The sequence below is a fragment of the Gasterosteus aculeatus genome, chromosome 5 (assembly GCF_964276395.1).
Source record: "Gasterosteus aculeatus chromosome 5, fGasAcu3.hap1.1, whole genome shotgun sequence".
Classification (NCBI taxonomy): domain Eukaryota; kingdom Metazoa; phylum Chordata; class Actinopteri; order Perciformes; family Gasterosteidae; genus Gasterosteus; species Gasterosteus aculeatus.
The window spans coordinates 696335-722601 of record NC_135692.1 but is presented as its reverse complement, the minus strand read 5'-3'; the positions used below and the strand labels follow the sequence as shown (position 1 = coordinate 722601).

Sequence of the window (26267 nt, the reverse complement as noted above, 5' to 3'; positions counted from 1 at the left end):
TGTGTGTGTGTGAGATAAGGAGGGGGAGCTAGCTGGATGCTAAGCTACCGACCATGTGGGGCTGTGTTTGTACACCACGTGTGTCTGTAGGTAGCTATGTGTGTGTGGAGGGACGGGTGTATTGGTCAGTAAAGTAGAAATCAAAGTAAGAAGGAAAGACTCGAGGCAAAGCAGATCTTGTTCAGAACAGTGAGGCACGATAGCGGTTCATAAACACAAAGTCTCTGGTTAAACAATGCAGTGAACATCAGAACAAAAATAACTTCTGCCCAGACACAGAGTGTCGCTGGTCCGATCGGCAGGGATGCAGGGATCGATTGGGGATCATGAGGACTGTGGGTGCTCTTGTAACACGCAAGTTGTATCCAAGGCAGAAGACGTTTTCCTTCCGCAAGTGAAAACCGGGGCAGCCAGACTTCTCTGTAGCAGCTGGAAAAAGGTTGAGATCCTGTGATCGACGAGGCTGTGTTGTCTCATCCGTCCACAGACCAGAGCCAGTTGGGAAAGGTTGAACAGACATACTGTCTTTAACCTTCAGGCCGAGAGAGAGAGGGAGCTCACAGAACTCACCACCCTGTGGGGTCTGTGGCTCGGCCAATCAGATCTCAGGGTTGTCTTACCAAGAGAGAGAAATCACACCTGTGGGTGGAGGCACAGCCGGTGAAGGTTCAAAGATGCATTCAGACCCCTTCACTGATGTCTATGACATCACAGATGTTCTTTGATGACTTGTGCACTACATGACATCATTCACCCATTCATACACTGATGACAGGAGAACCACACAGTGACACCTGCCCGTCAGTAGCGAACATCCACACAAGACCTCCAAGTCCTCGTCCCTTGAGCCTTTAGCTCTGTCATTCTGCAGGTCACCTGGCATGTTGATTGGCAGGAATGGGTTGAAACGTTCCACAGGCTGAATACGGGAATATTTGGATCATTAACAGTGAGGTTTCACATTTATGGTCGTGATGCTACGAGGCATCAGGATATCCCATAATAGACAAAAGCACTACACAGAGACTGCAAACGTTGGTGAATAAATACACGAGCAGTCAACTGAATGTCGTGGACACGAGGACGGAGGTTCAGCCACTGACGAGTTCTTCAGAAGACATTTCAGAAAATGTTTGAGAAAGTTATTTTTATTTTATTTTGGAGATCAGCGCGTTGGTTGGCGCCTGCTGGAGTAAAGTGTTTGATTTTTTACACATTTCTATTGCAGATATGTGGTTTCATCAAGCAACGCTTTAGAATTCCTTCCCCGTAGATGCAGGACTTTCCCTCATGCTTTGTGTCAGGGCAGAACCAGAGCTCAGCGAACATGATTCCATATTCTCCTTGTTTCTTCAGCCCTCATTGAAGGCCCCTCGGCCTCCGCTGTGACCCACACACCGTGTCGGTCTATTCACACGAGTCATGAGGCGCATCGGGAGCTTTTCTAACAGAGCGATGGAAGAAGAGGAAGGAACATTGTGCGCTGTAGTCTGTGTTCAGAGAGGCCAGAACCAGGACCAAGTCTACAGTCCCTGGGGGACACAACCATGCACAGTGATAACCAGCCTTCACAACACATGGGCTCCAAACGTTTGACTCCACGCGTCAAACTTTACAACGAAGTCTAATAATGAATGTGATGAATGTGATCCATGACGTCCGTTTGGAGGATGGATTCTGTTTGGTGGCTCACGTTGGGAACATCACCACCAGTGTGGGGCAAGTTACTGAAAATGAGTATTTAGTTACAGTTACTAGTTACTTCTTTTAAAGGTAATTGAATTACTTACCAGTTACTGTGTATCAAAAGTAATTAGTTACTCTGGAAAGTAACTTTTAAGTTACTTTTATGTCTGCTTTTTAAATGTAATGAATATAAATAGTACTGAACAGTCAAACACAATAAACATATTTTATTGTAATCAACGGGGCAACAGGCCTTCAAATCAAGCAATAGCACAAAAGTCCTTTTTAATACTTAACTTAAAACAAAATAACAGTTTGAGGCAACTGACTGGACAGTTGACAGGATGCATCTCATCTCCAACACGGCGAGCGATCGATCTGTTCAGCTCTGCCGGTTCATCGGCTGCAGTCCGTGTGAAGTGGAGCCTGGTTGTTTGCGTGGAGCGGCGCCTGCAGCATCCGGCGCTCTTTCCTCATGAGCGACGCGACGCTGTTTACACGTACGCGACTATTCTGTGACTCACGACGTTTGTCAGGCAGCTGTTTACTTACTATTTGCCGGCCCTTCGCTTCGCGTCATAGAAGAGAGTAACGCCCCAACGGACTCATTTCAATTTAAGTAATTGTAACTGCGTTAATTTATTTAAAGAAATACTTCGTTACCGCTGAAAGTAGTGGAATTACAGTGATGTGTTACTTTGTAACGCGTCACTGCCAACACTGGTCACGGGTCAGCTGGCTGCCTTCATGGCCTTTAGTACTTTGGCCCTTAGCCTGGAGACACATGTCATTAAATGAATAATAGTTAATACACTGCTCAGGAGTGAACTACAAACCAATCTTAGTACAGGAACAAAGTTTCCGTTTAACTATGAACAATGTGGAAAAGCAGCAGGAGACGAGCTGCTTGGTAAAAGTTTGAAATATCTCAGCGACCTGAAGACAGTGACTAAGAGTAAAGACGCCAAGTGTGTGATGTCATGACTCAACCAGGCACGAGCACATGCTGTGACACACAAAGACCGCTGCTCCACCTCGCACACACAGGCGCACACACACACACACACACACGCACGCACGCACGCGCACACACACGCACACACACACACACACACACACACAGGCGCACACACGCACGCACGCACGCACGCACGCACACGCGCACACACGCACACACACACGCGCACACGCACATACACACACACACGCACGCACGCACACACACACACACACACACACACAGGCGCACACGCACACACACACACGCACGCACGCACACACACACACACACACGCACACACACACACGCGCACACACACGCACACACGCGCACACACGCACACGCACACAGGCGCACACACACACACGCACACACACGCGCACACACGCACACGCACACACGCGCACACACGCACACACACACGCGCACACACACGCGCACACACGCGCACACACGCACACACACACGCGCACACACACGCGCACACACACACACGCACGCACACACGCGCACGCACACACGCACACGCACGCACACACACGCACACGCGCACACACACACACACACACGCACACACACACACGCACACACACACACACGCACACGCACAGGGGGAAGCAGGAGTTGCTCATGGCGTCTGGCTGCTGAGGGAAGCAGAGAAGAGACTGATGGCAAAACAACTTCAGGCCGGCATCTGTGTGCCGATAACAGAGACTCATCTCCTCACGTTCCTCTGCTTCTTCTCCTGAATCAACCACCTGAAGCTCTCGCCCCCTTTATGGAGCGCATTACTGTTTTGTATTTGTAGGAGAAGCAGCAGTTCTTCTTTCCATGTCTATTGATAGAAGCCTTTTAGGCCCATTTGCTGTGGTCTGTGCTGCAGCAGATGAAAACATGGAAATTCAATTTACGTCCCTTTGAGCCTCTTAAATCCCACAGAGCTGCCAATAGGTTTGTTACTGCAGTTTCAAAAGTATTATAAATAATATCCGGTCCATGTACCTCTATATATTGACCTATGTACTACAAGAACCTTCTATTTTAGCCCCTGAGTGTTTTCACAAATGTCAAGAATAGATTAGAATAAGTCTCTAACAATATACTCGTGTGTCAAACTGAGGCATCAGAAGTAGGTTCTTATAGTAACATTTCTAAACTAATCAGAGATTGCGTTCTGATTAAAGGGACAGCCCACTAATGTCCACTAAACGTGACTGATAACCAATTATATACCTGCACTTATACCAGATACGTGCTGCATCTGGCTATGAGCTATTTCACATTTACACTTAAAAATGACAGTATTCATGTGAATAAAAAATAGCAGACATATGAGCAGTCGTTGAGTGCAGAAGATTGAATCATCTGCTAAATGATCAGCATCCTCTCCCCCTCATTCCATCTCTGATGAAAGGTGGTCTTTGGCGGCCAGCAGCACAGGCAGGGACAGATGGGACCATAAGGGATCATAAGGGGCTATATTCTCAGGCCAGGTGGTCTTGTGCGTGGCACCGATACTGTGCATGACTGATCATCAGCTGTGAGCGAATAACGAATAAAATAGACAGATTGTGCTTTTTAAAGTTCAGTCCAGAAGAGAAACTTTACTGGCCTTCAGGTCTCACTGTTTTCTATTAATTGTCTCTAACAGGAGACGATCTGATTCGCTGTGTCGACCTGTATAACCAGTCTCAGTCCAAATGGTTTGAGGAGATGATCACCACGAGTCTGGTAAGGAATCAAGTCAAGTCAAGTCATTTTATTTTGTATAGCCCATTATCGCAAATTACAAATTTGCCTCAGAGGGCTTTACAGTCTGTACACATACGACATCCTCTGCCCCGAAACCCTCCATCGGCACAGGAAAAAATGAAAAAACCCTTCCAAGAGGGAAAAAAGGGAAGAAACCTTAGGGAGAACGTCAGAGGAGGGATCCCACTCCCGGGATGGACAGACTACAATGGATGCCATGTGTACAGAATGAACAATGTATAATACATGCAATTCCTATGACAGAAATGATAGTAATGAAGTAGTTGTGAGTAGTAAGCCAGGCGCACAGCAGGACCACTGCAGGGGCAACCACCATCACATAGAACCACCATCCACAGAAGCCTGTGGGGAGGGAGAGCACAGAGACTTTAGGAGAGGGTAATGTTGGTTTATGAGTAAAGTAATATGATTAATATCTAAAATGATGATGATGATGATGGCAGCAGCAGGTGTCAGCAGGGCCACGGTAGGTGTCAGGACCAGGGTCCCGAAGGAACCACGATCTACGGAGACCTGATAGGGGAGAAAGCACACAAAAAAACTCCCGGAAAGAAGCTGAATTAGTCATGTGCATTAATAAAACGTGAATTATGGTAGAACAAGAGCGTGCAAGAGGAGCTTGGTGTGTCCTAAGAATTCCCCCGGCATTCTAAGCCTATAGCAGCTTAACTAAGGGCTGGTCCGGGCTAACCTGAGCCAGCCCTAACTATAGGCAGAATCAAAGAGGAACATTTTACTTTACTAAAGTTTTACTTTAAAAGAGCTGACCGAATCTGCCCCCCGGACTGAAAGTGGAACCTGGTTCCACAAAAGAGGAGCGAAAAGAAGGCTGGGCTGCCCCCAGCCTACTTTTTAAAACCATAGGAACAACAAGTAACCAGCATCTATGGAGCGCAGCTGCCTTGTAGGGCAATAAGGTGTTACAAGCTCATTAAGATACGACGGTGCCTCACCAGCAAGTGCCTTGTAGGTGAGGAGAAGTACCTTAAAATCTACTCTTGATTTAACAGGGAGCCAGTGCAGAGAAGTTAATACAGGAGTGATATGATCCCTTTTCTTAGTTCTTGTTAATACACGTGCTGCAGCATTCTGAATCAACTGGAGAGGCTTAAGAGATTTACAAGAGCAGCCTGATAACAAAGAATTACAGTAGTCCAGTCTGGAAGTGACAAACGCATGAACTAATTTTTCTGCATCACTTTGAGACAGGAAGTTCCTGATTTTTGATATGTTACGTAGATGAAAATAGGCAGTCCTTGAAGTCTTCTTTATATGCGAGTTGAAGGTCACGAGCACGAGCTAAAATCATGCTTTTAATGTAAAAACACCTTTTATCAGACCAATTGGAGGCTGCTTTGACAGAGGAGGCTGTATGAGTCCAAACTGGAACGCCATCTGGGCTATAAAAGATTAATTCAACAGAATTGAATTCTTTATATACTCACACCTCATAATAATTTACAATTTATTTAATTCCTTTTTTTAAAACTCATAATGCAATATGCATGAGAGATTACTGATGTGATAACTTACTAAGAGTGAATGTTGGTATATATATATATATATTTCTAGCTTCATAGACGTACAGATATGATGTAGGGGAACACGTATCATCACTAACTGCTCTTCTCCTCAGGAGCTGGAGCGGTTGGAGATGGAGCGAGTGGAGATGATCAGACAGCATCTGTGTCAGTACACCACCCTTCGACATGAGACAGATATGTTCAACCAAAGTGTAAGTACTCCAATGGGTTTTACAGGTACTAAGGAAAGCTTGACCAGGTTATACCATTTTATCATGGTATAACCACGGATTCAAATTGACTGGGATTTTATGTAATGGACCAACCATCATCTGTCCATCATCTGGAAGTCGGGGGATTTACATGGATTTCAAAATGATTTACCAATAAAGATCTGGAAAGGCTCCTCCAAAGGCTGCCACCAATTGCCTTCACAAGTCACATTTGCATCACACAACTAGTAAATAGGGTCCGAAGTTTAATCTCAGTATGAATACACAAGTTCTGTGAAGGCCTCAGAGTTTGCCGGCGTGAAGTGGAACGAAGGAGCAGTTCAGAACTCGGCTTTGGGCCAAGTTGGCGAGGAACGTAGGGGCGCTGAAACCCAAGTTTCCTAAAAGAGGTCAGAGGAACCTGACAGATGTTCTGTCTTGAAGGCACGTTGTCAGGTGGGGTTCGGACCAGGGCTGTCAAACTCTTCTGAGGAAAGGGCCTTCATGCTGACCAAGGGGCCAGACCAGTAAAATCATGGGCGATGGTCCACGGATGGTGCACGGATTATCTGGCCGACAGGGGGGGTTGAAGGGATAGGTGGCAACAGGGTGGTGGTATGTGGAGATTTTAATGCACAAAGAACATTACAGGTGGAAACATGGAAGTGTTGCTGGCAGGAAATAACTTTGATGTTACAAACGTCTCCATGCAATCTGACTGAGGAACATTTCCATCTCTAGATGTGCAGAGCTGGTAGAGACGTACCCCAAGAGCAAATAGTATTGACTCAGGGGGTGAATACTTTGTTCTTAATATTGTTTGTGTCTCAATAAAAGCTATTTTGCACTTTCACTACTATGCATGTAGTGTTGATCAAACAGGGAAAAGTCTAAAATCTGTTTTGTAATAGTACAAAAACGGCAAAAGTCCAAGTGTTGTACAATACTACATGCAGGGCGCTGATTATGTATTTGGTTAGAATCAGTGTAAGCTCAGTCCAAACAGGCCCCTCGGGCGCTGTGCCACACTCAGCGAGGACCCCTTTCTTACAGCAGAATACATTTGTACTAATAAGGTTGTAGATAGATAGATAGATAGATAGATAGATAGATAGATAGATAGATAGATAGATAGATAGATAGATAGATAGATAGATAGATAGATAGATAGATAGATAGATAGATAGATACTTTATTGATCCCTCAAGAGGGAAATTTTACTCATATGTCTGCAGGTTGAAGTAGAAGTAAATTCAAATTTCCCATTTTTTTAATTTGACGTATGTCTATATATTCAAAAAGCTATGTACAATATAGACGCTGGGATGAAAATCTAATGTCAGGTTGGAGTGCAGTGTTCTCCCTGGCAGGAGAACAATGGGAATTTGAAGTAAATCAATCCCATTATTACCCCACCTACTGTACACCATTAGAGACCACCTGAGGCGACGTTTGAACTCTTCTCTCTTTGTCCAGACGATGGAGCCGGTGGACCAGCTGCTGCAGTGTGTGGACCCGGCCAAAGACAGAGAGCTTTGGGTGCGAGAGAATAGGACTGGGGAGACCAGGCCAGTGGACATAGAAATCTGACCCCCGTGCAGACGCCCATCTGCACCCGCTGGCTCACACTCTGTTCCAGAGGACACATGCCTGAGGACCAACGAGGAGATGAAACCTGTGCTGGGATCTTAACCGTCCTCCCACTGATCCACTTGGGACGCCCACCAGACTGAGGGGTGGTCAGTCAGTGCTCAGTGGGGAAGATGGGCTCAGTATACAGGAGTAGTAGTAGAGAACCTTCAGCAATGCGTAAAGTGTCAGATGATGTCGGGTGCTGAAGCCTGGCTGAGATGGCACAGGGAAGTGGACACTAAGAAGCCTCTGCAATGGACATTTAAAGACCTGCTAATGTTGAGTATGTCATGCAGCTGCTTTTGCTCTGTGAGGTGATTCAATGATTCGCTTTTGTTTGACAGACGCTGCGAGGCAACAGGGTTGTTACTGTGTACCGGACTGAGACCAAAGTATTTTCATACTAATACTCACAATGGGTCTTTGTGCTAAGCCCCTCCCACCCTTTCTATTGTTACTACATTTTACATTTACAAACACAATATTTATCATACAGTAGGTCTTTGTTTCCAATGTTTCCAATACAAATAAACCAATGCAGCTTCTCGTTTCTTGATTTTGTCAAGTGAGGAAGGGAACTCTTGCTAACAGACTTATTAATGAAAACGGCCAATCCCAGCGATAACATCTGGTGTTAAAAGGTATGTCAACCCCCAGAGAAAAAAGCGTGCTTAACTTATGTTACGGTCTGACTCTCAGGCATTATTAAGCGGTGTGTGCGGTCTCATCTGCAGCATCACTTGGACCGGCGCAGCTCCACCAGGTATCAGCGCCACGTTGGGGTTCGCTGAGTTCTGCTCTCTTTACCGCGTAGATGCCCCTCAGAACTTCATAGCTAGCTAGCAGCAGGATTTGCTTTCATGACAGAAGGATGTAGAAATGAGACACAACTTGAGAATTCTCTCTCACAAATTGCTCTGGATTTCTTAGTAAATTTATATTTGAAATGATGGCAGATTACATTAGATCACACATTCTATAATTATTGTGTCTGTAGGGATTTTGACATTTTTTTGACAACATTTTGATATGTAATTATCTTTAATTAATTGTTGAGCTCTGGTAGCTCAGCTATGATTGTAAGTAACTTCTTGGTTGGGGTTTGACTAAAGTTAATAACATATTAAGGAATCTAACATTTAATTAGCACCAGTGTTACTTCATTCCCAACAACAATTAAGAATCAGCCAATTGCACTTTATGCTGATGTGATTTTTAGTAAATATACTCAGTTACTGTTCATATGAAAAATATTCTAGGGAGAACTGAATTATATTTTGATGATGTTCAAAGAGTCCTGTGTAAATATATGGGAGGTATAATTTGAAATGAAGGATGTTAAATATAGTAAATAGTAGTAAGAACGTATTATATTCAGAATTGATTATAGATCAAATATATAGATGTTTATATATGCAGTACCCGTGAACAGTTCTCATTCAGTTCAATGAGAAAATGTTTCCAGACATTTGACTCGTACTTTCTATAAATTAATATATATGAATGAATAACAATCCTCTCAAATATTTTACAGTTTGGAAACTGTAAGTAAGATGCTTTGATTAGATTCAGGGTCAGTGAAGCAAGGCTGTCAATAGATTTTTTTTTAAATGAACTAATTAATTACACATTTTAAAAATACATTAAAAGTTATTAAAAAATATTTAAAGTTTTTATCTTTTACAGAGTGGTGGTCCTCTGCAGGGTAGGTGTTGAGATGGAAGTAGCCTAGCAGCTAGCTTAGCCTAGCGGTGTGTGAAGTGATCTGCCACTCACCCCCCTTCTTTTTGACACTGATTCCTCTGCGGTTCTCCGCTGTATGTTGCACCTCTGTTTGTTTTACTTTCAATGCAAAAAGCTCTCTCCATCTTCAGCTACTGACTTTCGTTTCCGGGATCAACGTTTTTTACACACGGCACAATGGAAGACCAGAAGTAAACAAAGTTGCGTTAACTGCGTTAAAATATTCACATTCATCTCGGTCATATTAATTGCAGAGATTAACGTGTAAATGTTGACAGCCCAAAAATATTTTACAATTTTACATTCTACGCCGTATTACTGTTTAGTAATCAAGCTAAACAGTAATACTAAAAATAACAACTCATAGTTGTCATTTTTCATTAATAAAATGGAAATATGTAACCAATGCTCCTTTCCGGGTTCTTGTTTTTTGTAATGAATGAGGCATATATACAGTATATATATATATACACACAATATTTTTACAAAAAAAATATTTTCACAACAATGACAAATGGTCTTAGTTTTAGCAGAGATCGAGTTGGTCTTTATCGGATAGTTTAGGTAAAATACATTGACACTATTTGTTATTGTCCTAAAATAAAAAATCTTGAAATTGTTTTGCATATCTTACTTGGTAACATGTTCATATTTGGTGATGAATCATTTACAAGCCATTTGTTTATAACCATTAATTTTTCATTACAAATTTCTTGAAAAAGAACCCTGCTCGCGATAAAGGGCCGATCGGACACCAACGACACTCGAGGAAACACAGATAACACCATCAAGAAGATAATATAGTTACCTACAGACAGAGGTTTAACTGTGAGGAACACACGTGGTGTACAAACACAGCCTGCTAGCAACACCTCGGCCACATGGTCGGGAGCTTAGCATCCAGCTAGCTCCCCTCCTCATCTCAGACACACACACACACACACCTCCCCTTCCACATGCATGAACGAATATTTGTCATTTAGATATTAGGATATTGTATAATAGTTGTTGATTTAAAATGGTATTGATCAGATAAGTATTGTTGGAAGTTAATCAACCCTGTTATACTTGAAGGAGTAGTTTTCTGTGATTTCTTTGTGCGTGTACTGTAGTGCTGGTTGCAAACATAGCCAGTATCCGAACTCAAACCTTCAATTCTTTGCTCTTAATGAGTAAATATCAATCATGAGACTTGATTTATAGTTTGGTTATTCGTCCCTTTTTAGGGTGGTGCCGCATTATTTACTTATTTTGTGAATTATCTTGTCTGTGACCTCCAACTCTCACTGGAGTGTTTCGCAGTCGAGTGTGAAGCGGTCGGGATGAGGATTAGCACCTCTAAATCTGAGGCCATGGTTCTCAGCAGGAAACCGATGGATTGCCTGCTCCAGGTAGGGAATGTGTCCTTACCCCAAGTGAAGGAGTTCAAGTACCTCGGGGTCTTGTTCACGAGTGAGGGGAAGATGGAGTGTGAGTTTGGCCGGAGAATCGGAGCAGCGGGGGGCAGTATTGCACTCGCTTTATACCTCTTTCTATCTCTGCACTGGCCTGGCAACGCCTTGGGATCCCCCAGTCAGAGCTGTTAGATGTGGCCCGGGAAAGGGAAGTTTGGGGTCCCCTGCTGGAGCTGTTGCCCCCACGACCCAACCCCGGATAAGCGGCTGAAGATGGATGGATGGATCTTAGCAATTATTAATAATTCTATTGATGTCAATGATTTAATTTCCCAACGCCATTCCCAACAAATGGTGCCCCGCGTGAGACCATTCCCAACATTCAATTCATTTTATTTTGTATAGCCCAAAATCACAAATTACAAATTTGCCTCAGAGGGCTTTACAGTCTGTACACATACGACATCCTCTGTCCCGAAACCCTCACATCGGCACAGGAAAAACTCCCCCCAAAAAAACATGCATGCCTCATTTATTAGAAAAAAACACAACAACCCGGAAAGTGGCATGGGATACATATTTCCATTTTATTAATGAAAAATTAGTTGTTAAAAAATTACAACTATGCGTTGTTGTACATACTAGTCAAAAGTTTGGACACGCTTTCTCATTGAATGTAAAAATGTGATTATCGTATATATATAATAGCACAGCGAGAGAGAAGTATAATAATGCAAGCCTGACTAGTTTGGACCTCTGTGAATGCAGAGTGTGCAATACAGCTGAGGGAATTTTGCTTTTTGCCAGCCTAACAAGAGTCTTTCTGTTCCTGGGACAGTGCTGCCTTCTGGCAAGTTGGAACACAATTACAGTACTGTTTCCCATATCCAATCTGTTTTCACATACAAATATTCCATTAAGCAGTAGATGTGTTGGATTGTGTTATTAACGTAAGGATCCTGCAGTTAGAGTCATCTCTACATCTCTGAGTACATTTTAAAAAGGTCCAATACACAAACACGTGACACACTAAATCATGTGCTCGTGACCTGAATGACTTGTGAAGTTTGAGCAGCTTCGAACTGAGATCTGCCTGGAAAGTGGCTGGTTGTTTCTTCTAATCGACCATTAGCTTTTTCAGAGAGTCGAGGTACGCTGGGATGAGGGAGCTGACCGACTCGTTGTCGTCGTTGAGGATCTTGTGCCCCCTGCCCTCTGAGCCCACAGGGCTGGGGGATCTGACCATGCCGGGGTACGGCGTGCTGTAACCCTGGTGGAGCAAAGACATTTATTTAGTTTTTTGTTCCGTTTGTTGTTCCGACGGTTGTTCCGTTTGGTTACCCCTACTACTCGTTCGCCCGACTACAGAAGCAGCCGGCCCGGACTCTGTCTCTCCCTCCCTCCTGATGCATTGTGCTGATAAGCTGTCTAACCTGCCACGTACCAGCCTCCATCAAGGTCTCCACCCTCATCCCCGTCCCCCAAAAAACAAGCATCACAGGACTTCACTACAGGCCCGTCGCCTTGGCCTCTGTGTTATGAATTTCTTTTGAGCACCTTGTCTTGTTCCACCTCAAAACCCTCATGAGCCCCTCCTTGACTACTGCAGTTGGCCTACAGAGCCAACAGGTCTGTAGACGACGCAGTCAACATGGCCCTTCACTTCACCCTCCAGCATCTGAAGAATCCTATTTGTGGACTTCAGCTCTGCATTTAACACGATCATCTCATTTCTGCTGCAGGACAAACTCTCCCAATTGCATGTGCCTGACTCAACGATTGTAGTCGACCCCTCTCACCCTGGACACAAACGTTTTGAGCCCCTTCCCTGTGGCAGGAGGCTGCGGTCCATCAGGAGCAAGACGGTTCCCTGCTGGAACTGTTGCCCCCGCGACCCGACCGCGGATAAGCGGTTGAAGATGAATGGACATTTGCACAGTTTGTCAACGTGGAAAAATATGTACATACATACGCGTTTCAATGTACTCATGTTGTCTGTTCATATACGTTACATTGTATATTTATTTCATTCTATTATATTCTTATATAGCACCAATAACCAATACAAATATCTGTATGTGTAACATACAAGGCAAAAAATTAACGGATTAACTTGCACTTCATTAAATTATATTATGATAATTTGTATAGGAGGACCAGTTAAAGCATCACCAAAGTAATTTCATTTCATCCTGAAATGAATGTTTGAGAAATTACAATCCATACAATAATTATGGAGTAATTTGACAGAAAACAAAAACGTCAATAGGTTATAGGATCCCAAAAGTAATTGTGGTTGACTGGGCATACATTCCAAACTGTACATCAATCCAAATCAGTAGCAGATTAAATCACTTCATTTGAATATGTTTAATGGTTCTAAAACCACATTTGAGGTTTGTTTGACTTTTCTATAAGTTTGACCAGCTGTGTGTGATGTGTGTTATTTCCATAGAAAAGAATGAAAAAAATAATCTTTTATAATCATATATAAAGGAAAATGTTCAAACTGCTTTTTCCTGGATAGTTATAATCACATTAGTACTCGTAAGCCCAGATGATGACTTGGTTCGTGATACTTACAGAAGAGTGTCCTTTGCCAAAACTGCCTCTGTTCTTGGTCCTGATCTTAGTGAGTGCTGACTCAGCAATGTCGGCTCGCTCCTCAGCGTCATCCAACTCATTGACGGTCTTCCTGTACTTTGCTAAGTTCATGTTAGCTTGCTCCTCCTGCAATTAAAAGCAGACAAGAATGTTATCAAGTAACAGGCACTTTATTTCAAGTAGGTAGCGAGGAGGAGGATGGGACGACGTACAGCCTGCTCCACTTGTCTCTTGTAGGCCTTCAACTTGTTCTGCAGCCTTTCCACCAGCTCCTGCATCCTGTGCTGGTTCTTCTGGTCCTCCTCTGACTGGAATAGCAGTTCCTTCAGACGGCGCTCGTTCTTCCGCAGCGTCTTCACAGCCTCAGCGTGCCGCTTCTGCTCTGAATCCAACTCCAGCTCCATCTCCTTTACCTGCACACAGACACACAACTGTGAGTTAAACTCTGATTGTTCATCAAGTGTTAATTGTTGTTTCCATGGAGAATGGTTCTATCTGGACGCTGACCTGCTGAGGCCCTGCCGACACCTGCTGCTATCATTATTATTATTTGTCACATATTATTACTATTATTACTGTGCACATTCATAACCGCCTTCACCTCGCAACCCTCAGGGTGGCAACACTACGGCAACACTGAAGGGACATACTATCTCAAATACAAAACACTAAACATGAGACAGTCCGTTACACTACAATCAAAAAATAGATTGTGTACGTGGACATTTTGTCCTGTGGTGGTAAAGGAAAGGTCAGGACGGTCGCATTCAGCATCTGGAAGAAGTCGTGGATACTAGACTGATAGGTCACTCCGTACCTTTCCCTCCAACTTCTGGATGATCTTCTTGCCTCCTTTCAGAGCCATCTGCTCGGCCTCATCCAGCCTGGTGCTCATGTCTTTGATTTGAGCATCCAAACCTTTCTTCACTCTCTCCAGGTGGAGGGTGTGTTCCTGCTCCAGACGCAGCTCTTCCCCCACTCGAGCCAACTGAAAGAGTTACACCAGCCATTCGACATGAAAATACATCTACCTAAAGTACCTCTACTGATCTCATCTCTCAAATGTCTGTGTATGTTTTACCTCAGAGCTGGCCTTCTTAGACTTGTCCATGGATCCTCTTAGCGCTCCTTGCAGCTCCTCATGCTCCTGCAGCAGAGTCTGAAGATCCACCTCCAGCTTCCTCCTCGCACTGAGAGTTAACTGGAACTGAACACACAGAGTGATATTGAGAAAGTTATCAATGTACGTTGATTCTGCCAACACAGGATTGATTCTTAGCTGATGATCCTGCAGAGACACGTCTCTTCACCTGGTTGTTTAGGTCGCTGAGTTTCTCCCTGGTATTCTGCAGCTCCATCTCCAAGGCCTTGCAGGATCTCTCTGTGATCTCCAGGGATGCACAAGTTTCCGCCCCTTCACTAACCAATAAAGAGCAGCGTCGTTCCATGGCCAACTGCTCCTCCCGGCACGCCTCAAGGCTCCTTACCGACTCCTCCAACTGGGTCTGCAGCTCCTGGTACAGGAACAGTGATTCAGTCATTTAGCCTCCAGCAGTGTGTTAAAAAAACATACGGTATGTTACAGTCAGACCTTAATCTGTAGCTGCATCTTCTTGCTGCTCTTGCTGAGCTCTGCATTGCTCTTGGTGAAGAGTTCCACCTGTAGCTCCAGCTCATTAATGTCAGCCTCCAATTTCTTTTTCAACTTCAACCCCTCTGCCTTTCCTTTCACCTCCACATCCAGAGTGGCCTGCAGGGACTCCAGCGCCCTCTGGTGGCATTTTCTGACAGGGGTGAATTCATCAAAATGTATTACAAATATTGAAAGAAGAGACATTGCAAAGAAGAACTTTGCTGATGTTATCGAAGAGTAGTACAGCAGATTAATGTGAGTAGCCTTACCTCTGAAGACAATGTTACAGAGTATTGGTGCCATACGTATCTTCCCTTTTTAGGCAAGACACATCATGAGAGGATGAACACTTCTCTTATACCCATTCAATGGAAGACTCTTTACACGGCGAGTAATTTAGGAATGTCTGGCATCTCAACATTACGCAAGCAGCGAAGGCAGAGGGGGGCGTCCACCAGTAACAATCAACCCACCAGATACGGCACTGGGTCTTTCAACCAATCAAACTACAGGCCTGTCACCCTGACCTCTGTAGTCATGAAGTCTTTTGAACGGCTAGTCCTGACCCACCTGAAGTCCCTCACCGACCCCCTCCTGGACCCCCTGCAGTTCGCCTACAGAGCCAACAGGTCTGTGGACGATGCTGTCAACATGGCCCTCCACTACATCCTCCAGCATCTGGACTCCCCAGGAACCTACGCCAGGATCCTGTTTGTGGACTTCAGCTCTGCCTTCAACACCATCATCCCATTTCTGCTGCAGGACAAACTCTCCCAGCTGCACGTGCCCGACTCCACCTGCAAGTGGATCACAGACTTCCTGTTTGACAGGAAGCAGCAGGTGAAGCTGGGAAACATGTCTCAGCCTCCAGGACTATCAGCACCGGTTCTCCCCAAGGCTGCGTTCTTTCCCCTCTGCTCTTCTCCCTGTACACCAACAGCTGCACCTTCAGTCACCAGTCCGTCAAGCTCCTGAAGTTTGTGGATGACACCACCCTCATTGGACTGATCTCTGGTGGGGATGAGTCCGCCTACAGGTGGAGTCTGACCATCTGGTGTCCTGGTGCAGCCAGAACAACCTGGAGCTCAACGCTCTAAAGACAGTGGAGATGGTTGTGGATTTCAGGAGGAACAGAGCCCCACCCTCCCCCATCACCCTGTGTGACTCCGCCGTCACTATTGTGGATTCCTTCCGTTTCCTGGGCTCCATCATCACCCAGGACCTCAAGTGGGAGCTGAACATCAGCTCCATCACCAAGAAGGCTCAGCAGAGGTTGTTCTTCCTGAGGCAGCTGAAGAAACTCAACCTGCCAAAGACGATGATGGTCCACTTCTACACGGCCATCATGGAGTCCATCCTCTGCTCCTCCATCAGCGCCTGGTACGCTGCAGCCACAGCCAAGGACAAGGGCAGGCTGCAGCGTGTCCTCCGCTCTGCAGAGAGGCTGATCGGCTGCAATCTGCCGTCCCTGCAGGACTTGTTCGCTTCCAGGTCTCTGAAGCGAGCTGAAAAGATGGTAGCCGACCCCTCTCATCACAGACAAAACCTGTTTGTGCCCCTTCCATCTGGCAGGAGGCTGAGGTCCATCAGGACTAAGACCTCCCGCCACACCAACAGTTTCTTCCCGTCGGCAGTCGGGCTCATCAACAGAGCCGGTCCCCCACTGACTGACTATAACACTCCACCGGTCACTCCCCTTCACACTGCACATGTCACTTTAACCGTAATTCATCACTTTGTCGTCACTTTGTCACTTGTTCTTTACGCTTTACTTTACGCTTAATATTTTTAAACTTTTTTAATATTTTAAATTTTTAACTTTATTCCCTTGTTTTATACTAACCCATAGCCTTATTCTACTAACCCATTGCATTAGCATTTCATTTTGCTTTATTTTGTTACTTGTGCACTGCTGTCTTGTTGTCTATTGTTACACTGTCTACTGTCACGCACCAACCACCAAGACAAATTCCTTGTATGTTTGACATATTTTGGCAATAAATGTTTCCTGATTCCTGATAATCTTGCTGTCAAACTTTTTAAGGAGTGATCTCTGCCGGTCCTTTCAGCTATCTATATTATTAGCTATATTGCAGGTCAGACCGGATGCAGAAGTTAGAAGTTTAAATTTACAATTACATTATATACTTATTATACATCATTAAAGACCCCGTGCATTGTATTAATTGCAATTTAGAGTGAATTATAAAAGGGAATGGCAGACAGTTTCAGCTCAGTTTCCAGTAGTCCTTAATGTCCTTAGTACACTAAGGGTTGAGGGGAGGCTGAGGTACCTAGCAGCTTCCATCTCTTCCTCCTTCTCCTGAAGTCTGCGCTCCAGGTCTCCTTTAGCTTGAGACAACTCCAGCTGTAACCTCAGCACCTTGGTCTCCTCAACCTGGGTGGAGGCAAGGAAGAGGGGAAGCGAGGAAAGAGGAAAAGACAGAAAATAACACAGATATGTAAAATGAACTGAACGAGTAAGAGACCCTATTGACTCAAATTAGCACAGCTAGATTACTGAAGCTATGCACCTCCAAAGCTGCTTCAGACTCTTCCAGTGAGGCCTGTAACTCTTCTTTCTCCATCTCAATCTTCTTCTTTGCTTTCTGGAGCTCATGAACACTTTTACCTCCATCTGAAAGCTGGTCTGTCAGGTCAGCTACCTCCTCTGTCAAAGAGAAGTCGAATTAAACCATTGGTTCGATACAGCTAATCCTTACAACGTCAGATGTGCACTCTCGTACCCTGGTAGACCTTGTTCTCCCTGCGTAGGGCCTCCAGCTGCTCCAGAGACTCTTCGTAGGTCGTCTTGAGTTTGAAGAGCTCGCTGGTGTGTTGCCTGCTCTCCTTCTGGCAGCCTTCCACCTCAGCCACCAGCTCCTCACACTTCTGCTTCCAGTCTCCTAGCTGCTTCTCCAGGACCTGCTGCTTCTTATCCAGAGCCTGACCGCAGCTGCTGGCCTGGGACAGGGAACATATGCTCAAAGACAACGAGAAACACATTCATGGCACTTATACGACGTGCTTCCTACCTTCTCCAGGTCTATGCACAGCTCCTCCACCTCTCCCTGCAGCCTCTGTTTGGTTTTCTCCAGCGACAAACATTTGGCTTGCGTGGCTTCCACAGCTTCCTCGGCCTCCTGAAGTCTGGTTGCCAACTTCTTCCTATAAAACACATTATTTGGACCACTGAAAAATGTTAAAACATCAAATGTGACAGATGTCAAATATCGTGGGTATCGGTACCTTGTGTCCTCCAGCTTGTCGGCGTGCTGTATGGCGTCTGTCTCATGCTTCGTCCTCCAGTGCGTCTTCTCGCTGTTGAGTTTGGAGACAAGACGCTGCAGCTCCTGCTTGCTCTCCTGCTCCTCCTCCACCTGCTCCTTCAGCACCTCACACTCCTGCAGCACGGTGCTCAGACTGCTGCTGAGCGCATGCTTACACTAGCAGCCACACCAGAGACACATACAATACAGAATACAGAAGTGGGAGAGTGAGGGATCTGTTAAAAGGCATTTGGATACTGGATATATATTTTTTTATTATCTTTTTAGTATCGCACACACACACACACACACACACACACACACACACACACACACACACACTTTGATCTCCTCGTCCAGATGTTTCTTTAATTCTTCCAGTTGGGATTGGAGCAGAGCCTTGGAGCGGCTCAGCTGGCTGGCTCTGGTCTCTGCCTCCTCCATCTGTCGACTTATATCTGCATTATCAGCTGAAAGGACACACAAGCAAATTGATCATCACACTGCAACATAGAGGGGCGTTCAGCACCGAACATACGGCAGTTCTGTAGCGATACCAAGAAAACACTATTCAATTGGATTTGTTTGTCCTCTGAATGTTATAGTTTTTGGTTAGTTACAGATAGAACATACATGTTATATTACCTGCAGTGTGTTATTTGTCTTGTTGTCCAGTGTCTCATTTTCTTATTGTCCAATGTTATGTCGGGGTGCTGTATGGCGTCTGGACATGCACCACCCGCCATGTCAAATTCCTTGTACCTCTAACATACTTGGGCCAATAAGTGTTTCTGATTTCTGATTCTAATTGCTGATGTATTTTTGGCAACATAAAAAACAGTTTTATAGGCGTTATAGGACGTGAATAGAATAAAGTTCAAGATTCCTCAGTGTTCCTAATAGTGAGCATTCTCTTTTAAGTCCCAAATTTATGGAAGACCGACACAGAATCTCTACAAATGTCATTGCTGACAAGTGGAGTTTTCAAACAAAGCGTAGGTCAATATTCTGTTTATTATAGGTAGAGGTATACTGGGACACACTGCCTTTTCAATCATCCTACATGAAATACCTGAAGTCTGTTCCTGGTGTCACAGGTGACCGGTACCTACAGGTGGACAGTACCTGTAAGTCTGTTCCTCGTGTGACAGGTGACCGGTACCTACTGGTGGACAGTACCTGTAAGTCTGTTCCTGGTGTGACAGGTGACTGGTACCTACTGGTGGACAGTACCTATGAGTCTATTCCTCGTGTGACAGGTGACTGGTACCTACAGGTGGACAGTACCTGTAAGTCTGTTCCTGGTGTGACAGGTGACCGGTACCTACAGGTGGACCGTACCTGTAAGTCTGTTCCTGATGTGACAGGTGACCGGTACCTACAGGTGGACCGTACCTATGCGTCTGTTCCTGGTGTGACAGGTGACCGGTACCTACAGGTGGACCGTACCTGTAAGTCTGTTCCTGATGTGACAGGTGACCGGTACCTACAGGTGGACCGTACCTATGCGTCTGTTCCTGATGTGACAGGTGACCGGTACCTACAAGTGGACAGTACCTGTTAGTCTGTTCCTGGCCACACTGAGCTCAGTCTGGTTCCTCTGCAGGTCGTCTCCTCTCCTGTTGGCTTCTGACAGCTGCTCCTCCAGCTTCTTCATCTGGCTTTCTGAAGATGTCTGCAGTACAACAATAACTCACCGTTACAAATGTTAAACAAAACATTGTGATGGTAAAAAGAGGTCATTTTCCACTTGCATAACATGCAACCTGACATACTAACCTTTGCTTTCTGCAGACTCTCCAGCGAAGCAGTCAGCTCATCCACCTCCATCCTCAGACTCTGCTTCTCTTTCTCGAGTTTGGCTCTGGTCCGCTGCAGAGCTTCATACTGCTCACTCAGCTCTGCCATGGCATCACTGTGCCGTTTCTTCAGAGAAGCAGCCAGCACTTCCGACTGGACACAAGTTTCCTCCAGTTCTCGCCTCAGACGCTGCAACTCAGCCTCTCGCTTCTTGTTCACCTCCATCTGTAAATCACGAATAACATGCATTCACAGAACATTATAGCTACTTTCTATCATACTGAGTATTTCCTGTGAAGAGTAAAAAACTAAATAATATCAGAAATAATATATAATATAATATGAGACATTTTGACAGTATGGCTGCAACTGCCAAAAGACGAATGCAATAATGATCTGGATCCTGTTTGATTAAAGCGAGAACTTTCTTTTGTTTTTTTAAGGAGCTGACCTTTGTGATTAATGTCTTCACAGGTATTGGGTTGAAGTTCTAGTCGAGAAGCAGGTAGGTATATACTGTATATATATATATATTTATATATATATATACAGTGACGGCTTGGGCAGTCACAGCCACACTGAAATTTTCTAGTTCTTCCTGTTGAGCTGAGACTTAAAAGTGCCTTTCCTCTAGCTTTTGACAGAAAAGTATGTAGTGTATAATCTAGTGCACCTTAAAAATATAGATATTTTACATTTTACTATGTGTAAATCTCAGAATCCAGAATGTCAGACACTGATACAGCTTTCGTAACAGCCAAAGGCACCGACAGTATACAGTAAGACTGTTGCAAACTGGTCTTGAAGTTTTACCTGTGACGCGGTGATCCCTCCTGCCTCCTCAAGTCGGTCAGTGAGATCATCCAGTTCTCTAGTTAGATCTGCTCTTTGCTTCTCCACCTGCCAGAAATGAATTCACTGTCATGTAAGGAGCTTAATGGAGAATATAGGGTACAACTTGATAGTAAATGGAGATGACACCAGGCTAAACCGTTATGATTTCTGTCATGGTACAATGTACAGCATGTATGATCAAGATGTAACCATTACTGATCCTCCATCTGGAGTTCCAATGATGAATATTTCTACTCTATTTTTACTTGTCATAGTATGGTTAGTACTTGAAAACCCTTCATCTAAATATTCACTAACAGTCGTTGTTCAAAGTAATGTGATAAAAACCTTGTCTGTATCCAACTTCATCTGTTCTGGCACTAAAGCAGTCGGGCCCTAACCCTAACCCTAACCCTTATCTGTAAACTATTGTTTCCTGTGGAAGTTATCCAGTATCTGTCCGAGTTCCCGCCTCTGGACCCGGGTAACGGCTGGGTTAGGTCTCCCTCTGGTGGATCTGGGAGAGGTTGGCATTTGCACGCACCGGTCACTGTTCCTGTAATCACACACCTGCACCGGATCTACAATCACCAGGGTATACGAGGGAGAGCCTGCCCACCAGCCGACATCGGATCGTTACCTCTGTCACTTGTACCTGCCTGTTCCTGCATGTTGGATTATCATTGGACACCATCTGGGAAATCGTCACCTGGGATTCACCTTCATCACCTGCACTCCTCACGCCCGTTCCTGCCGCTCATCTACCATCGTATCATTCAATTAAACAGACGTTGTTCACTCGCTATCTGACTGCCGTGTCGTTTCGTTCTGCGTTTGGGTTGAGCCTCACTCCAACCCTGACAGTATGACTGGATACAAACATCCTCCAGAAGGCGTGTCCTGCTGAAAGTAATTCCAACATTCACTCTCCTTCTGGCTCCAATGTCTGAGAAAATCATCTGGCTCTCAAGCTGGTAAATGTGCTGCTGTGTTTCTGGCTACTTGTACTCTATAGTGGCTTTCTCAGACCTTGCTGATGGCAAAATTACAGTAAATGTATTTGGATATACAGATATTGATTGTCAACATGTGTTAGATATCAATGTAAAACAATCTAATATTTCCGTAAAGGTTCAGAAATGCATGAATGATGAACTCCTCAGTAAAGTCATCAGAGAGACTCCTGTCACGCACAAACGTGGTACAACACACACAGAGAGAGTTCGTAATGAGGGGCCATTACACAAGGTGCTCTGTAGCTAAAAGCATCTTTTCAGCTGTTCTTTAGGCAGCCGTTGATGTTGAGACTGATCTGTCAAAGTGGAGTTTATGCTAGTTTATGCTACTGCGTTTTCAGAGCGACTCGGACGCAAGCCCTCCTTGCGTGTCCCTTGCGTCGCTTTTCACACCTCCTTGCGTCCTTGCGTGTGTCGAGACATTTTTCTAGGCTCGAAAAGCGGCGCAAGCCTCCCTCATCGCACCAGGCTGCGATTGGTCCGCTAACTACGTCCTCTACGGAGTCTCACATTTCCGCTTTCATAGCCCGATACCGCCATTATTAAAACGAAGGATGTTTACGAGCAAACGGATCAGATTTAGGAACTTTTGTCGGAGGAAATGCGTAAATATGACCGCTTATACAAGCCGCTTATACAAGCTTAACTCCGCCTGTTGTTCTGGAGGTGAATTGCTCTGCAACACGCGCAGAACCATGAATTGAAACGAGTGCGTCGACGCAGACGCAGAAGCACGCGCCGGCCTTTAGGCCTCCACGATAGCATCAATGAGCCAAGCAGTCAACACACCTCAGGCAGAACAAGCAAAAACAAATGATACTCACTGGGGGGCTCAGACCCCCAACCTGTCGGCCACCAGCTCCATCCAATTAGCAATGAAGCTCAAAGGTTCAGTGGAGTTGAGGGGGGCTGCAGAGTGGGGGATTCTCTGGTGGTATGTCACTGGAAGTGACTCCTGTAATAATACTTTTGAAACACTGCTCATATGAAAATAGTATTTGCAGCGTAAACCTCACCTCTCTTTGCTCTGGGTTTGGTACAAGGATATTGACGGTATGTCTTACAGGTGACATACTGGTTGTGTGCGTGTCAGAGAACAATCCACTGCACAGTTTGAAGATCTCATGTATAATAGTGCTGTCTGAGTCCTCCCGATTATCTGTGTGCGACCTGAGGGGCCGAGTCGAACAATAGACGTCCTGTCTGCAGCGGAGGTATGTTGTGTTTAGCTCCTCTGAACACACAGATAAGGACCTGCATGTCTCTGCCTGCTTCCTTCGTCGCCCGGGGGCTTTGGAGACGGGTGGGGGGGGCACCCGGTTACCACCATTAGCAATCCCACCCAGAGAGAAGAGAAATGTACAAAACGCACCCTCGGGGCCACTGTCACTGTAGTCAACACTCGGGCTGAAGTACGTCCCTCTGCATTTCTGCTCTTCTCTACTACAACGTGGAAAGTGCAGGCAGGTGTTAAGAGGGGCGACCAGGTTCTGAGGCTTGTGAACACACACACTAAAAGCATCTGGTTTGTAAAAACACGCACTTAACGTGCCCACCTTGGTAGATCAACTTATTTGAACTACTTATACTGTCTTACAAACACTTTCACATTACAAACATTACATGTCTTGGGAACTTTTGTGTGCCCAAACTGAACGTAAAACAAAATAATTAATTATAATTATTTTAGAGTTTCTAAGAAACAGCCGGTGTGTGTGTGTGTGTGTGTGTGTGTGTGTGAGCAGAGGCGCAGCACCAACACACATATCCCAGCTGCCCACAGATCTGCTAAAACACTGCAGGCCCATGTGAGCAGAGCCAAGCTCACCTCTGCCCAGTGAGAGGCTACGGCGTTTCTGTACCATACCTTGGCCCTGATGGCCCGCTCAGCTTCCAGCTCCTCCTCCAGCTCTTCAACGCGAGCCTGAGGAAAGAAAAAAGTGCAACCGTTTGTAGAATAACCGCTTGCTTTCGATAGATATGGCTAAACTAAAATTGAGGTGTTATCCTGTGGTTCTACATGGCAGAGAACGAATCTCAGGGCAGCACATGTGTGGTTGTGAGAACGTTTCATACTCCAGGGACTTGGAAGGGCCCTGACATTTTGCTCAGGTAGCAATTAATACCAAGAATGTCCGTAGCCACCATCATTATCTGTATGAAGCAGGCGTGGGTTTGCCATTGAGACTGAAACACATGTTGCCATTCGCATGACATTCATGGAATTTGGATTATTGTTTGCTACTTGAGAGCAGCACATGTGTATGTATGCATGTGTGTATATATATATTAGGGCTGTCAAAAGGAACACTTAATCTATGCGATTAATGTAGCTGAGATTAATGCGATAAAATATTTCAACGCCGTTAACTTAACATTTCCACACTTCCTGTATGCCGAAACTAAACAAAGATGACGAAAGCGCCGCCAGCTGCAGTCAGTTAGATCGGCGGGAGCGAGACGGAAGCTGAAGATGGAGCTTTTTGCATTGGAAGTAAAACAAACTGAACTGTGTGGATATGAATTCCTCCACGTGTCAAACAGAAGGGGGACGCGTGGGAAATAACTATGGCTTTACGCATCGCTAGGCTAACCTAGCTGCTACCAGGTTTGAAGAGGACCACCACTGTGTCCCTAAAAGACGGGTTTGAAAACGTTCTGGCTAAATGTGGGAGATTGTTGGCTCTTCAGACACAGACGTTAAATGATGGAGAGTTGAGAGCAAAGAGCACGAGGACAAGAGGAAGAGTCGCTGGTTCAACATGTTCCACCAGGTGGAAATCTGCCACCAAGATGATCAAATGTGTGGAGTTTAAAATACAATCAACAATTCAACAACAATGTCTAAAATACACACTTTATAAAGTGATTACTCATTACTGTAAGCTATTGCTGCACAGGTGTTTTGTGGCTTTTGTTGTGAAGGAGGAGATGGAAGTTGAGGTGGTGTTCAACTGTGAAAAGGTTGCGGCCGGTCTTTTGTTATTGACACAAGCGCACCAGAACTACTCGGCTACATTACTTTAACATTTAGTCTGTAGAAGAGGATCATCGTGATCAATGAATTTCAAAATGGGTATATATATATATATATATATATATACAAAACAAATGAATCGCAAATGAATATATGTATATATATATATATGTATATATATATATATGTATGTATATATATATGTGTATATAGGTGTTGTAAATATTGTAAATATAAATACATTTACAATAACACAATAACGTGAACTAAAATGTTGTTAAAATGCATGTAATGACTCCCTGTTCAGACACTGCTTTTAAATGCCAGAAGTAGGTTTAAAATGTAATTTTCTATCCTTATTTAAATGACATGACGAAACATTCCTCTTGGCCCTATAAAATACACTGGTGGTGAAGTACTGTGTTGCAATGGGGAATGTAAATTAGTTTCCTCGTGTGCGTCTATTTACCTGATATTTATAGTAAGAGCATTTTGTTAAACACTCGGAATATTGATTCCGATCCTACCATCAAAACATCGAGAAAGATCTGATATAATCTGATAAATAAGTACATTTGCGTTTCACTGACTTTCGTGCTGCTGATGAATCGTTATTTTCCTGACATGCGAGCTTCCCTCGTGTCGGGTCGTGCTCTGCAGCTTCTATCTATGTCGAGGAGTGTGTCTGACATGTAGCTCGGGGCCACTCACAGGCTGCTCGCCGCCCAAAGATCTTCCTCTTGTTGTAGCCTGTTTGTATTAATGTCACAAAGGTGCTGCTAGGAAAGTTATACTACAATCACAACATAGCGTCATACTTTTCCCCACACATTTTTAAATGTTAACATCAAAACCAAGATATAAAAAGTAGAATAAGAACTCACATGCCAGCGTAGGACCTCTGCAGAGAGAACAGCCATGGTGAGACTGACGGACTGACTGTCCCACACACACACACACACACACACACACACACACACACACACACACACACACACAGCTTCACTGGGGATCCCTGTGGCATTTAACTGTTCACACCCCCTTGTGCGTGCAGCCTTTCTTCTCTCAATCTGTTACTTGTTACATTCCGACTTTCCTTCACGGCTTCAAAATAAATATTGAGTCTCTCCTACGAAGAGACCACAGTGTAGCGTTCAGATGTCAGTCAGGC

The 26267-nt window shown here is 44.7% G+C and overlaps 2 protein-coding genes across 8 annotated transcripts in view; one reads left to right on the top strand and one right to left on the bottom strand.

The window, feature by feature from the left end:
- The window catches only part of gas7b (growth arrest-specific 7b), a 40898-nt gene extending 32526 nt beyond the window's left edge, over nucleotides 1-8372 (top strand). For both annotated transcript variants that reach the window (XM_040176896.2, XM_040176895.2), the window contains exons 12-14: nucleotides 4338-4417; nucleotides 6096-6194; nucleotides 7671-8372. In XM_040176896.2, the coding sequence (XP_040032830.1) occupies nucleotides 4338-4417; nucleotides 6096-6194; nucleotides 7671-7784 (293 nt within the window). In that variant the 3' untranslated portion in view covers nucleotides 7785-8372. The remainder of the gene's footprint in view (nucleotides 1-4337; nucleotides 4418-6095; nucleotides 6195-7670) is intronic.
- Nucleotides 8373-11526: 3154 nt separating this feature from the next.
- The window catches only part of LOC120819216 (putative uncharacterized protein MYH16), a 36137-nt gene continuing 21396 nt past the window's right edge, over nucleotides 11527-26267 (bottom strand). For 4 of the 6 annotated variants that reach the window (XM_078103051.1, XM_040176407.2, XM_078103052.1 and 1 more), the window contains 17 exons: nucleotides 23987-24043; nucleotides 21083-21169; nucleotides 20249-20494; nucleotides 20027-20144; nucleotides 18812-18939; nucleotides 18450-18646; nucleotides 18236-18368; nucleotides 17948-18164; nucleotides 17735-17871; nucleotides 17495-17598; nucleotides 15159-15351; nucleotides 14878-15081; nucleotides 14649-14774; nucleotides 14385-14555; nucleotides 13780-13980; nucleotides 13547-13693; nucleotides 11527-12233 (listed from right to left, as the gene is read on the bottom strand). In XM_078103051.1, the coding sequence (XP_077959177.1) occupies nucleotides 12081-12233; nucleotides 13547-13693; nucleotides 13780-13980; nucleotides 14385-14555; nucleotides 14649-14774; nucleotides 14878-15081; nucleotides 15159-15351; nucleotides 17495-17598; nucleotides 17735-17871; nucleotides 17948-18164; nucleotides 18236-18368; nucleotides 18450-18646; nucleotides 18812-18939; nucleotides 20027-20144; nucleotides 20249-20494; nucleotides 21083-21169; nucleotides 23987-24043 (2619 nt within the window). In that variant the 3' untranslated portion in view covers nucleotides 11527-12080. Of the gene's footprint in view, nucleotides 12234-13546; nucleotides 13694-13779; nucleotides 13981-14384; nucleotides 14556-14648; nucleotides 14775-14877; nucleotides 15082-15158; nucleotides 15352-17494; nucleotides 17599-17734; nucleotides 17872-17947; nucleotides 18165-18235; nucleotides 18369-18449; nucleotides 18647-18811; nucleotides 18940-20026; nucleotides 20145-20248; nucleotides 20495-21082; nucleotides 21170-23986; nucleotides 24044-25686; nucleotides 25760-25980; nucleotides 26090-26267 lie in introns of those variants that run through there. The other 2 variants (XM_040176408.2, XM_040176409.2) reach the window with 2 other exon arrangements.